General features: G+C 42.0%; 1 protein-coding gene across 1 annotated transcript in view; it reads left to right on the top strand.

The window, feature by feature from the left end:
• Positions 1-628: 628 nt before the first annotated feature.
• Kiaa1210 (KIAA1210 homolog) overlaps positions 629-14,426 on the top strand; it is a 50,544-nt gene continuing 36,746 nt past the window's right edge. Inside the window, exons 1-4 of the mRNA XM_063280563.1 lie at positions 629-789; positions 1,416-1,485; positions 9,304-9,472; positions 14,300-14,426. Of these exons, the coding sequence (XP_063136633.1) occupies positions 1,425-1,485; positions 9,304-9,472; positions 14,300-14,426 (357 nt within the window). The 5' untranslated portion in view covers positions 629-789; positions 1,416-1,424. The remainder of the gene's footprint in view (positions 790-1,415; positions 1,486-9,303; positions 9,473-14,299) is intronic.

Here is a 14,426-nt window from a genome sequence, read left to right as displayed (position 1 = left end):
TAGGGGAATAAGCATTTAGAAAGATGGCATCCCAGGCATGATGGACAGGCTCTGTACAGTTCAGATAAAGCAAAGTAACAGTACGTTTTGGGAATGGCTCGTGATTCTAGGAGACTACGGTGTGGGAATGGGAGTATAGGGCGCTTTTGGGAGACAGAGGAGCAAGGGGGTTCCAGAGTGTATAAAAAGGCATTTGACTTTCAAGCAGCAGAAAGTTGGTGAATGAGTTTAAGCAGAGCAAGGGGCAAGTGTGACTGATGTGACAGTTAGGTGTGGCAAGAAAAATGTAAAACAGGCCAATAATATTTCATAGTGATTCCATGGTGAAATAATATTTTGTTTAAATTGAATTCAATGAAATACCTTATAAAATGTATTTTGCCCATTTTCAGGGTTGCTCTTTAAACTGTTGTTACCAGAGCGTTTTTAATTGGGCATGTGGCTTACAATTGTGCTGCTCTAACATTTGCTGGACCAGGACGTTATTGTTGATAAAGAAGAGGGCCAAGGACAAAGGCCCAAAAGCTATGTTTCAAAATCAGGGCTACGACAATGGCCTATTAGAACAGCCTGAGAAGGACTAGCCAATAAGAAAAGAGGAAAATTGGGGCGTGTGCCGTTCTGAACAGAAACTGATACAAACCTTTTTAAAAGGGGGGACTGGAGGCATAGAGGAGCTGTGGGACGGCTGGCTTTGGCCAGAGCAGTTCTGCTGTGGGGACGGAGACAGGTGGTTTGGAGCTCTCCTGGGAAGAGCACAAGAGAATTCTGAGTGAAGCCACAGAAAGAGTAAGTAGAAAAAAATGCTTAGATTTTGTGCGAACAAGACTTAGGGAAGGTAACAGGAGAGGATTTGCAGCGAAGGGGAGCTCTTTTCATTTTATTGTGAATGCCGATGTGGTGAGGAGGAGAGATGTTCCACCCATCCTGTCTGATTGCGTAGTTCCTGGTGGCGATGTACGCGGGGCATTTAGTTGAAGGAAATGAGGCATGTATTTAAGAAAATTTTTAGACTGAACTCTGGGGTCAAACAGAATTGCTTCTCATAGGGGCACTGAGGGGCAGGGGTGTCAAAATACCCCCTTTTCTTTGTTTTCCTGTCCCTCAGTGTGAATGTTGGGAAGGGCTGCCATGTTCACAAAGATGGCCACAAGTGTCCCAGTGATTCCTCATCCATCACTCCCGGCAACACTCTCTCCCCACCAGCCCTAAGCAAGATACCCTGTGTATCCATGTACTTGCCTATTATTATTACTGTATTTTTTAAAGAGATGACGCCTACCCTTAGCAGGCAATTGCGTTTGTATGTCTTTTCTTGAATAGTTTAAAGGATAAGTAGCAAGGTGTAATGATTTTTTTTTGTATCCTATATATCAAAGGACTCATCTTCCCTGTTTTGTTCTGGATTTTTTTAGTGAGCTATCATGGCTGAGTCATTAAGTGAAGTGTCCAGCAGTATGGAAGGTTTGGAAGTCACAGAGGAAGGTAAGTCACCCAATGAAACCTTAATGACGAGAACCAGATTTACTGTGTACGGCCATCAAGCAAAAGAACTCAGTCTTATAAAAAAAGACCATTAGAAAGGGAAGGGGGCAGGGGAAGAGGTCTTAAGGGAGGTGTGGTGTGGGGTAGGGGAAAAATCACATAATAGAAATCACATGACATGAAAACAAAATGGAGGCTGCTAGGCTTAGGATGGAGGGATGAAGGAGGGTGGGGCATGAGAGGGGGAGGAGCTGAAAGGTCTGAAACCTTTGTAGAAGTTTCTATTCATTAAGGTATTTCTGTTTATTCAGAAATAACCAAAAAATGAATCACAGTGTCATGGATTCCACTAAGGTTTCATTGCAGACAGATTCAACCAAGGGAGGGATTTGTGATGAGGAGTAAAGGGGATAGAAAGAAGAGGTCACCACAGGCATCTAAAGTCAGATTATGAAAGGCTTCATATGCCCATCCTAGCTTGTAATGTTTATGCGTATGTAGGTGTGACTGCAGGAAGGTGACCATGAGGTGGGGGTGGGGAAGAGGTGTTGAAGAATGGAGGAAGCTGCTGGGAGTGGAAGGGGGTGGGGACAATTGAATGGCGAGATGAAATGGGAGGAGAATCAAGAGCAAAACGTCATTTGAAACCACCATAATGAAACCTAATACTTTGTATGCTAATTAAAAATAAAAATATTAAATTAAAATAATTCTCATTTGCAAACCTTCCCCAAATATGCATCCATTAGCTAAGTTGTTCATCTATCCGTGAGAGATAGCTGAACCTGAGTGGAATGATAGAAATGGAGAGATAAATTATAAATTGCAAAAACTGATTGTTTTCCTTTTTTATTAGTAGTGTATATTAATTATACAAAATAATAGGTTTCATTGTGAAGTTTTTAATATATGCATGTAACTTAATTTTAGTATGATCCATGCCCATCGCCATTTCTAAAAGCACATTCAGAAAAGGAACTATGAGACACAGTAATAGTTGTCATTGAAAACCAGCTGTAACAGTTAATCGGCTTGTTTTTTTTTCATTTGCCTGTTGAGTTTTCTTCAGTCATGTATAACTCAAGAGACTGTCTATTTAGAAAGGTGGAGAGTGGAACCTCCTCCTGGCTTCCTGTAGGTCTGAGTTCACTGAATATGTGAGGTATGGGATACTGAGCTTGCCCGAGGAGCCTTGAAGGCCTTTGATCTTTAGTTAGCAGGGTCTCAAGAGAGTTATTAGGAACTCCAGATTTATTTATTTAATTATTTAATAAATTAAATAATTTATTTAATGTATATGGCTACACTGTAGCTATCTTCAGACACACCAGAAGAGGGCATCAGATCCCATTACAGATGGTTGTGAGCCACCATGTGGTTGCTGGGATTTGAACTCAGGACCTCTGGAAGAGCAGTCAGTGCTCTTAACCACTGAGCCATCTCTCCAGTCCTTCATTAAGACTTCTGCACTGCTGCCTCTTCTGTAGACATCAACCTCAGTCAGTTGATGACATCATTAGGTCTGCTTTGGTGAGGAGTCACGTCACTCACTCATTCATTCATTTGTTCATCCACTCATTCACCAATATATCCATTTCTTAAATATCCTTAAAAACCTTTCAAGTCCAGGGACTAAGCCACTACCTAAAGACTAAACATGGACTGACCCTGGACTCTGACCTCATAGGTAGCAATGAATATCCTAGTAAGAGCACCAGTGGAAGGGGAAGCCCTGGGTCCTGCTAAGACTGAAACCCCAGTGAACTAGACTGTTGGGGGGAGGGCGGCAATGGGGGGAGGATGGGGAGGGGAACACCCATAAGGAAGGGGAGGGGGGAGGGGGATGTTTGCCCGGAAACCGGGAAAGGGAATAACACTCGAAATGTATATAAGAAATACTCAACTTAATAAAAAAAAAAAAACCTTTCAAGTTTTCTTTTTGTAAGGGTTGTTTTTAAATTTCCAGAAGATGAACCATATAATGCTGGTTTTCAGAAGCCACTGAAAATACAAAGGTAATTAGGCAGATAGGAGTAAAAACTCACCTTTATACCTAGCAACAATTATGTCACCTATACAACTATAACTCATGTCACCACAAGGTGTCGCTGTTGTGGCCAGTGAGCACATAGCTGACCTCAGGATGCTGACAGCTATCTGACTTTCTCTAACAAAGCCATTGATTTGTATGTTCAATCCAATTTCCAAACAGCAAGCAACTTTCAACATCTACACAACAAAGACCATAATGAATGTGTCATGTGCCATGAAACAGCCTCTAGAAGAAATCCCAGCTAAATCCAGTGAAGAAAGTGTTGCTACTGCTGGCATATAGCACCATGCACATGGGCAATCCATTCTATCTGGGATGAACCTAGCTTTAAAATGCATATTATAAAACGACAACCTTGTTCTTTTGCCTTGCTACTTAGGAAACACACAAACACACATGTCTAACTTTTCCTCCCTTCCATCTCCAAATGGACATTTTATTCTCTGGTCAGTGCTAGTTCTAAAAAACTAAAATGTAATCTTTTGAAAATTCTAGGAAATAGATGTTTCTCTCTCCCCACCCTTCATCAAGACTTTAAAAAAAAGATTGATTTATTTAATGTATATGGCTACACTGTAGCTGTCTTCAGACACACCAGAAGAGGGCATCAGATCTCATTACAGATGGTTGTGAACCACCATGAGGTTGCTGGGAATTGAACTCAGGACCTCTGGAAGAACAGTCAGTGCTTTTAACCAATGAACCATCTCTCCAGCCCCTTAAAGATTTATTTATTTATTTATTTATTTATTTATTTATTTATTTATATAAGTACACTGTCGCCGTCTTCAGACACACCAGAACAGGACATCAGATCTCATTACAGATGGTTGTGAACCACCATGAGGTTGCTGGGAATTGAACTCAGGACCTCTGGAAGAGCATTCAGTGCTTTTAACCAATGAACCATCTCTCCAGCCCCTTAAAGATTTATTTATTTATTTATTTATTTATTTATTTATTTATTTATTTATTTATATAAGTACACTGTCGCCGTCTTCAGACACACTAGAAGAGGGCATCAGATCTCATTATAGATGGTTGTGAGCCCCCATGTAGTTGCTGGGATTTGAACTCAGGACCTCTGGAAGAGCAGTCAGTGCTCTTAACCACTAAGCTATCTCTCCAGCCTCTTAAAGATTTATTTATTTATTTATCTCTCCAGCCCCTTAAAGATTGATTTATTTATTATAAATACACTGTAGCTCTCTTTAGACACAGCAGAAGAGGGCAACAGATCTCATTACAGATATGGAATTGAACCCAGGACCTCTGGAAGAGCAGTCAGTGTTCTTAACCACTGAGCCATCTCTCCAACTCCATCTTTTTCTTAAATTATTTTATTTATTGACATTCCAGTTGTTGCTCCCCCTCACTCCTCTCTCCCACAATTCCTCATCCCATTTCTCCTCCCCCTTGCCTCTGAGAGGGTGCTCTCCCTACCACCAGGCCTTCCCCTTCCCTGGGGCCTCAAGGCTCTCGAGGATTAAGCACGTCTTCTCCCGCTGAGACCAGACCAGGCAGACCTCTACTACATATGTGCCAGGGCCTCCAATCAGCCCATGGTTGGTGGCTCAGTCTCTGGGAGCTCCCTGGAATCTGGGTTAGTTGAGTCTGCTGGTTTCCTATGGGGTCATTCATCCTTTCAACTCCTTCAGTCCTTCCCCTAATTCAACCATGGGGGGTCTCTGACTTCAGTCCAATGGTTGGTGTAAGCATCTGCTTCTGTCTCAGTCAGCTGCTGGTTGGGGCTCTCAGAGGAGAGACATGTCAGGCTACTGACTGTAAGCACATCATAGCATAGTAGTACCAGGCCTTGGTGTCCCCCCATGAGATTGATCCCAAGTTGGACCTCCATTTTTGTCCCTGCAGTTCTTTTAGACAGGAACAATTCTGGTTCAGGAATTTTGACTGTGGGTTAGTAACCCTGTCTTTCCTCTTGAGGCCCTGTCTATCTACTAGAGGTGGACTCTTCGAGTTCCCTTTCCCCAATGTTGGGCATTTTGGCTAAGATCACCCCCAGAATACCTAGGATACAACAAGCAGAAATGCCCAAGTGAGGAGATTTCAACCCCACTTAGACGGGAGGGGGTGTAGGGGGACGATGAAATAATCATGGGAGGCAGAGGAAAGGAGGGCTTTGGGAAGGAGAGGGGAGGGGAAAGGGAAACAGAATCAGATATGGGGGAGGGGACAGGAGAGAAGCCCAGAGGGTCAAGAGAATGAATGCAAATAAACAGCCTTGGGGGGTGGGAGCTGGGGGGCGACCATCTAGAGAGTATGAGAGACTCGAGAGGTGAGACACTCTCTGGCCAACATCTTTGATTGTATTAGGATTTCAAAAGTGTGTATTGGGGTTGGGGATTTTCAAAAGTGTGTATTTAGCAACTGGTTACTGTCTAAGCCACTGCTTAGGATCTGTGAGCATCTGGCCCACCATGTTTGCCAGTTTGATTTCTTTGTGCTGCCCCAAATCTCTGCTAGCAAATCTATTCAAACCCCATACTCATACAGCACCCAATGGTACAATGGAAATGTCTCTTATCCATTAGTGCCCCTAGTGGAAAGAGATGTGATGTGCATTCTTTAAAGTATTTTTGAATCTGGGAAGCAAGCTGTTACTTCCCTTCAAAGAATGAAAAACGAGATGAAACTTGAAATCTGTGCATATTGAAATGCTAACACACAAACCATCTTATTAATTTAGGAGGATAAAGTGTGTCAGTGTGATTTTGTCTGTTCACGTCATGAGTACGTTTGGCAAATGTGGCTTCATAGCTTTACCAGTTTTTGGATACCAATTTCTTAATAGGTTCACCCAGCTGTTTCATGTTTGCTCGTTTTGTTACAAATGGAACTACTGGCTGTGATGCTTCTCTCTTGTCTTTGCTGGTTTGTAAGAAGCTGGTTTGCAACTCTGAAATCTCTAGCTTTGCTTTCCTGTCTCCCATTCTGGGATTTTTTTTCTTTTTTCTATTTTTCGGAGCTGGGGACCGAACCCAGGACCTTGCGCTTGCTAGGCAAGCGCTCTACCACTGAGCTAAATCCCCAGCCCCCCATTCTGGGATTTTGAAGCAAGTGGGGCACTAAGCTCTGTATTTTGAAAGCAGATGGCAGTGCCTCTAATGTCTAAAAAGTAGCAGATTCTTCCCTGCTTGGCCCAACTCTTCTCCAAGGGCAGACCATTTGTGAATGGTGTGTTGGCGCTGGCCCAGACTAGCTCAGACTGGTTCAAACTGGTTTCAGAGAGGCTCAAACTGGCTCAAGTTGGTTTTAGAGACCGATTCAAAATGGCTATGGTGGGAGTGTTTTCACTACACCCAAAAGATAAAAAATGCAGACCAGGGAGGGCATTTCCCTACAAGGGGCTAGCAAGGAAATATTTTTTAGACCCAAACTGCAAATGTGATTCTAGCAATTAGAATTGCACACATTTAACTCAGTCCTATAATCCCAGTGCTCAGAGCATAGTGGGAGCTTCATCTATGAAGTGAAACCCTGTTTTCTTTTCAACTCTATAATATCCTAGATTTAAGACCTTAAAAAAATTAAAAAAGAAAGTCAAATCTGGGGTGGTAGCACCCACTTGCATGCCATACTCTTGGTATGAAGACAGGTGGATCCACAATTTGAGGCCAGCCTAGGCTACAAAGCAAAATCTTTGAACAAAACACTTCACAGTTTCATGGATTTAAGAAGTTAGAAGATTAAAAGATTGGTGATGAAGGCCTAGAATACTAGCTAGCACTTGGAGTTGGAGGCAGGAAGATGAAGAGTTTGAGGCTAGCCTATTCCAAACAGTGAGACTCCGTCTTTTTTTTTTAAACTTTTTAAAAGAAAAGACCTCACAACTTTGATTTTAAGAACTAGAAACTTAAATAACAATATCTAACCTGGGTGGTGGCATAGGCTAGCAATGCCAGTAGCAATCAGGGTATGTAGAGAGAACTGGGAGTTCCAGGCTAACCTGGGCTACAGTATGAGACCTTAGTTTTTAAAAACCCCCACAATTTCCAAGACTTATTTAAAAAAAAAAGCTAAAAAGAGAAGGCCTAGTCTGCAGTGGTGGCCTACAGTGCTAGAATATAGCCAAGCCTGGGGCGGTAGCACAGGCCTACAATACCAAACACCAGATATGGTGGGAGAAAGATCAAAAGTTTGAGGATAGCCTGGGCTATAGAGTAAGACTCAGGTTTTTTTTTAAACCACCAGAAATTCTTAGAAAATAAATTAAAAGTAAAAGATAAGGTCAGGCCTGGGAATCACAGGCTTGCTATACATATACTCTGGGTGTAGAGTTAAGAGAATACCAAATTTGAGGGCAGCCTAGGCTACAGAGTGAGACCCTATTGCTTTTAATGTCCACAATGTCATCAACTTAAATCATTGAAAGTATTTAGAGATGGTCAAGCCTGGGATGGTGGCACAAGTGTACAATACTAGTCCCGAAGGTGTAGAAGCCAGAAGATGGAGTTTAAGAAACGCCTAGCTACATAGAGATGCTTTTTTTTTTTTTAGAAAAGAAACACACACACAGTTCCCTAGATTAAAGAAATTAGCATGAAAGGACAAGGTTAAGCCTTGGTAGGTGGCCCAGTGATATCAGCACTTGAGCTGTGGGGGAAGGAGAGTCAAGTGTATGAATCTAGCCTAGGCTACATATTGAGACCTTTTAAAAAAGTCTTAATTTCATAGCCTAATAAAATTAGAAGATTAAAAGAGAAGGCACTGCTGCTTGGCTTGGCGTGGTGGCATGGGCTGTAATACCAGAACCTAGCTTTGGAGACAGATGGCTCAAGAGTGTGAGGCTGCCACCACACAGTGATACCCCATTTTTGTAAACCCCCACAGTTTTATAGATTTAAGAAATTAGAAGTTTAAAACACAATGCAGAGGTAGTGGTATGGAGGCAGGAGGACTGAAAGTTTGAGATCTGTTTTTTTTTTAATCCTTAGAATTTAGTGGATTTACAAAATTAAAACATTAAAGGACAAAGTCAGGTCGGGGTGGTGGCACAGGCCTACACTAACAGCACTAAGGGAGTGGAGACAGGAGGATAGAGAGGTTTGGATAGTTTGGGCTACAGGGTTTTTTTTTTGTTTTGTTTTGTTTTGTTTCATTTTTAATCCTTAAAATTTCTTAGATTTGAGAAATTAAAAGATTAAAAAAGAAGGCCAAATGCAGTGTGGAAGCGCAAGCTTACAATCCCACACAGGCAGGAACCCTGGGCTACAGAATAAGAACCTGCCTCCCCCCAGCAATTTCCTACATTTAAGCATTTAAAAGAATAAAAGCCATACCTGAGGGGTGAGTTGCCCAGGTCTGTAATATCAGCATTGGGAAGTCTGAGGCAGGCGAATGAGGATTTTAAAAGACCAGCTGCTCTGTATAGTGACATCCCGTGCCTTCCTTCCAATAAATTCAAACAACATAAAATAGAAAAACAAAAAGTTACAAGGATGCAGACGAGCTTTCTCAGTCACCAAAATTGACAAACAAGTGGTTATCTTATGAGTTTAGCTTGACCTGAGACTGCCTTATGACCCCAAGCTATGGCCTGTTTTGCGACTTCCCACTGCAATTCAGACACTTGCATACCGAGTTTCTAAGGGTATCACACACAAGTGGATAGTGTGACGGGTACCAGAGGCGAAATCTGCAAGGCACCTGGAGTCACCAGCCTCTTCTTGCCACTACAGCTCTGTCTCTCTTCTCCTTTTACTTCCTCCATCACACGTGGCCTCACGTCCATTTCTCGATTCCAGGAAAGAAGAAATCTAAGTTTAAAGCCTTTAAGAGCTTTTTTGGCAAGAAGAAGAAGAAAGAACCAGAAGAAGTCTCAGAAGGAACAATGCTAAAGCCAAGGTTTTCCAGCAGCAGTGTTAGTGTGTCTTCTCTGCAGCCAGTTCTAGAAATGCAAGTGATGGAGCCCATGTAAGCCCAGACGGGGTCAGGGACTGGGGCTGTGTTGCTATAACATTATAAAAAATGTTGTTTTTTTTTTAACCCGAACTACATCTGGCACCGTAGTGCCCCATGACATCTGTTGGATGTCTTCGTCTCAGTCAGCAAAGCTTCTTGCCAGCTTTGCCCATCCTATCCTACACTGCCGATGGCTACTTTCTGAGCAACAATCTCCCTACGCATCTAGTTCCCAAGGCAGGTTGCCACCATGCCAGACACACACATCCCAATTGTGCAGTGGTCCAGTGTCTCCAGCTACCACATACTCTCTTGAATTCAATTAAATCTGCACATGAAAGAACACACAACACAGTAACTTCTGATCCAATTGATAGGATATAATTGCCCACCTAGTCATACAAAGCCCTGTACACATCCATCCCTTAAGGATATTCATAACAACCTGTAAATGTACAGCGTGGAATCTTAACATCAGCCTCCATGTTCTCTTGGCTGCCTCCCTCTCCCGCTCCAGTCTCCTCCTCATCTCTAAAACTTCTCCCCTCATCCTTCCTTCTTGTCCAATGACAGGCCTCGTTCTATCTTCACCTTCCTTCACCTGCATAATGACATCATCCTACAGGGCTGGGGCTGGATATACAACAGTCACAAGCAAGGAGAACAATCAGACTCCGGGCTGGGCTTACTGCTCATGAGAAGCTTGTGAACCATTTGATAACATCGGAATGGTCCATGTCATGCACAGGCTTAGTCTTTTGGCCTAGTATGCTTGTCTCACCCCTAAGTTGCAGATTTGGATAATAAAATCTCAAGAAGAAGAACATTTTAACATACAAGAGCTTAAGCATAAAATCTTTTGTTGCTGCAAAAGCACACAAACAAGCTAACAAGCTCACTCCATCTTGTATCCCCCCCTGAGGGCACTAGGTGGTCACAGAGATATGAGGAAGGTTGTTTCTCAGCCACTCACTCGCACCCATTCACATTCTTTATGTGTGATATTCTGACTTAAGCACCATATTTCTCTTTCTATGGGATATCCTGCACCTCCAGGTGTCCCTGTATCCGAACCCTCTATGGAGCACTCCTTAGACCAATTCTCATGACATTAAACTGCAGACAACTAGTGGTGCCGCAGATCATACTAGTGCTTCTAGTCACCCTCTGAGGCTCTGCCATGCTAAGACTCTCCCAATACTCCCCCAAACACTTCCCATGACATGATGACACTGAAGTACGTATGGTTCTTTAATGAGCGCACCTACCATGAGGACTTGCCAAAGGCTATTTCACAACAACAGAAGGGATTATTTCACATCCTTCAAGCAATGCCATTGTAGGACATTGTTTCAAAGTAAGACTATAACCAGCATGTCTGAACCAGAGGGGTGGGGGATGGAATGGCTCTCTGCTTTAGCGTGCATTGTTTCTTCAAGTTGGTAATGGCTCCTTTTTTTTTTTTTTTTTTTTTTTTTTTTTTTTTTTTTTACAAAGACCGTAACCTCTCACTTCAGAATGGTCCATTAACTCTGCTGTATTTGCCACATTGAGAAATGTTGAGAAACACCCAAGGCAGGTGAAGAGGGAGATGTAGTTTTGCGAGCAACATAGGTTAAATAAAGTGTAACTTAAGAGCCTGAGGATCACTCCTGGCTTTTGTTCCTTGCTTAATATAACAGGACCAAAACTTTGGAGAATGACACTCAGGTGTTTGGAAGTGAGTTAAGGCTTTTGATCAGCCATTTCTTAGGGATTCCATTGCTGTAAAGAGACACCATGACCAAGGCAACTCTTATGAAAAAGACAGCATTTAGTTGGGGCTGGCTTACTGGTTCTGAGGTTCAGTCCATTATCATCATGGTGGGAGGCATGGCAGAGTGGAGGCAGCCATGTCTCTGGAGGAGGTGAGAGTTCTACATCTTGTTCCGAAGGCAAACAGGAGAATAATGGCTTTTTTACACTGGGCGGAGTTTCAAAGCCCCCAGAGTGACACACTTCCACCTACAAGGCCACACTTCTAACAGTATCATTCCCTAAGGGCCAAGCATATTGAAACCATCGCAAGTGCTAACACTGATAGCCAGCTGGGGGTGGTGGTCCAAGTCTATAATACCAGCAGTTGAGAGCTAGAGGCAGGGTGATCTTTCGGAGTTTGAGACCAGTTTGGTGTATACAGAAAGTTCTAGGCTATCCAAGGGTACATGGTGAGACCCTGTTTCATGCAACAAAGAAACAAAATCGAGTATTTTAACACAGTATAATCCAAAGATATATGGTTTAATATTTCCATGTTGAGGTATGATAGTAAGAAAATATTGTCTTTCTTATAATTGAGCCATTATGTTTCCATACATGTAGAAAAAAAAACCCAAAGTGTCTCATTGGTATGCAGAGTACATGTGTTATGTATTCAGAGCCAAGGTTACAGTGAAAGCTCACAATATAACATGGATGAACCCTGCCAGAAGCACCCCATATTTGCTATGCAATTGATTCTGAATTATTTTTTAATCATTGCATGTTTCCAAGTACATAAAGCCATACAGGATTGCAAGTTGCAATGTAAAAAACAGGGCTTTGCAGTCACTATTCCAGCATGCATGGAGGAGGGGACCATGAGGTTCTACTCTTTCTTTTCTTTTTTTTTTTTTCTTTCCGGAGCTGGGGACCGAATCCAGGGCCTTGCGCTTGCTAGGCAAGCACTCTACCACTGAGCTAAATCCCCAACCCCGAGGTTTTACTCTTAAATGAGGAGCTATTGGCAGTTGGTGGTTATGAAGAGTCTCGGTTTTCTTATGGCCTTTGGTGGCTTAACTGTGTCCCAGTGGATGGCCCCACACCCTTGTATATATTGGAAACACTAAGTGAAGAAAGTAAACTTTAAAAGGGGACATGAAGCAGAGAGGGAGAAGTGGGAAAAAATAGTAGTTGGAGGGGAAGGGGGAGGGGGAGGGGGAGTAAATACTATTTGATTATTGAATCCCAAGTAGTCAACCTGAAAGCACACACAACAGGAAATGGTCTCATCGGGTTATGTTTTTATACTTATTCATATATATATATAAATAGCAATTAAAGAAAAGGGTCATCAATTTGAGACGAGGTGGAACATGGAGGGGTTACAGGGAAGATGGAGGAGGGGGAAATGACGTAATTATATTTTAACAAGAAAAAGAAAGAATATAGAGTATATTGTATGAAATTCTCAAAGAATAAAATAAATATGTAAATTTTAAAAGAACAGATTTTTGTTTTTTTGTAATCACAAAGGGGAAAAAAGAAGAAACTGTGCTTGAAGTAGCTGGGCTAGAGGACTAACAAGTGCCCTGTTGTGAGGCTGTCAGGATTCAGACCCTCCCTGAATATGAGATAGTGGCAAGTTCAGGTAACAAGGATTAGAATGAACTCCCCTGGAGACAACTTGAGACGCAGCAAAATAGAGGGAGCCAGGGCCTGTGTGCGGCTGCACTAGCCTGCTGCTGGTGCTCTTTTCCTGTCTCCTCTCCTTCTACTCCTTTGTTTCTTACACAAAGATCCCCATCATTCCCTAGTCGCATTGGCATGCATCCACACTTGCATGTCAAATGGCTGAAAAACATATTACCTTGTCCCCATGGGTGTCTTCCGAGCCACTTGCTGTTTTTTGTTTCTAACATTTCTCCAAGTTCTTTCAACCTGGTCCCATTCCTAATTGGAAAACCTTTCTAAGTGATCCGACAGATACCGCCCAGACATTTTTCTGAACATTGACACATGAATGGTGCATAAGGATGCTTTGGAAAATAGGATAGATATATCCTTAAGGTCTTGGGAACAAAGAGAAAAAACCAACTAAGTGAAAAGCCCCTATATTGTGGGGCCTGTTAGATGGCTCAGTGAGTAAAGCTGCTTGCTCCTAAGTTTACAACCTGAGTTTAATTCTAGGGACCTACATGGGGAAAGGAGAGAGCTGACTCCCCAAAGTTGTTCTCTCTGACCTATATAAATGGGCAAGCATATACACACACAGACAGACAGGAAGGCAGGCAGGCAGGCAGACAGACAGATAGACACACACACAATACATGAATGAATGAATGAATGAATAAATAAATAAATAAATAAATAGATGTAAAAATGAAAAGATAGTATTTGGGCAGATCCTTGATAATTTCAAAACAAATCAAAATAAAAACCCTCAAGGGCTATTTGAGTGTAAAGGATTTTTAATAATCTTTCCATTTCTCAAGATTGTCACTATGGAGTTGTATGCTATGCGGACAAATTTTACGATGACTAAACCATCTCAGTAGAATTTGCCTATAAAATATATACAAACTAATTATTTTTTTTATTTTTGGAGATTATGATATAATTACATCATTTTCCTGTTCTCTCTCCTCCATGCAAGTCTTCCCATATACTCCTCATTGCTTTTATGATGACTATGAACCACAGCAAAGACCAGCATACACAAATAATTTTTAAACATTAAAATTAATCCAAAGCACAAGGCAGAAAATGAAAATCCCTGTAATTTCTTTAGGACCCTTCTTCAGAGGGACTCACCACTAACAGTTTGACAGATACTTCCCAGTCATTTTGTTGAACATAAACTATATATGTGTGTCTGTGTGTCGGTGCATATGTGTATATGTGTGTGTGTGTGTGTGTGTGTGTTGAATGGGCCTATACTCTTGTTTTGATTCTTACTCTCCATCTCAGAGATGGTTTTCTGTGTCAGCACACGTGCATCTCTATATCCTTCTGAGCTTTCTATGGTATCTATTTCACGAAAATATCTTGTCCTTCAATTATTAATCCTTTGCACTGCTTTTACTTTTCTTTTCCACATAGGCCCAAGAGTGGCATGGGAGCCAAGGCCATATCCCACGACAGTGTCTTCTGTGCAGATCCTGAGCCTGAAAAAGCATTAGACAAGCCACACTCTTCTCCAGAGCCCCAGAGAAGCAGATCACTAAAG

Source organism: Rattus norvegicus, chromosome X (genome assembly GCF_036323735.1).
Source record: "Rattus norvegicus strain BN/NHsdMcwi chromosome X, GRCr8, whole genome shotgun sequence".
NCBI classification, from domain to species: Eukaryota; Metazoa; Chordata; class Mammalia; order Rodentia; family Muridae; genus Rattus; species Rattus norvegicus.
The sequence above is the reverse complement of the archived record's forward strand: the minus strand, read 5'-3'. Positions and strand labels throughout refer to the sequence as shown.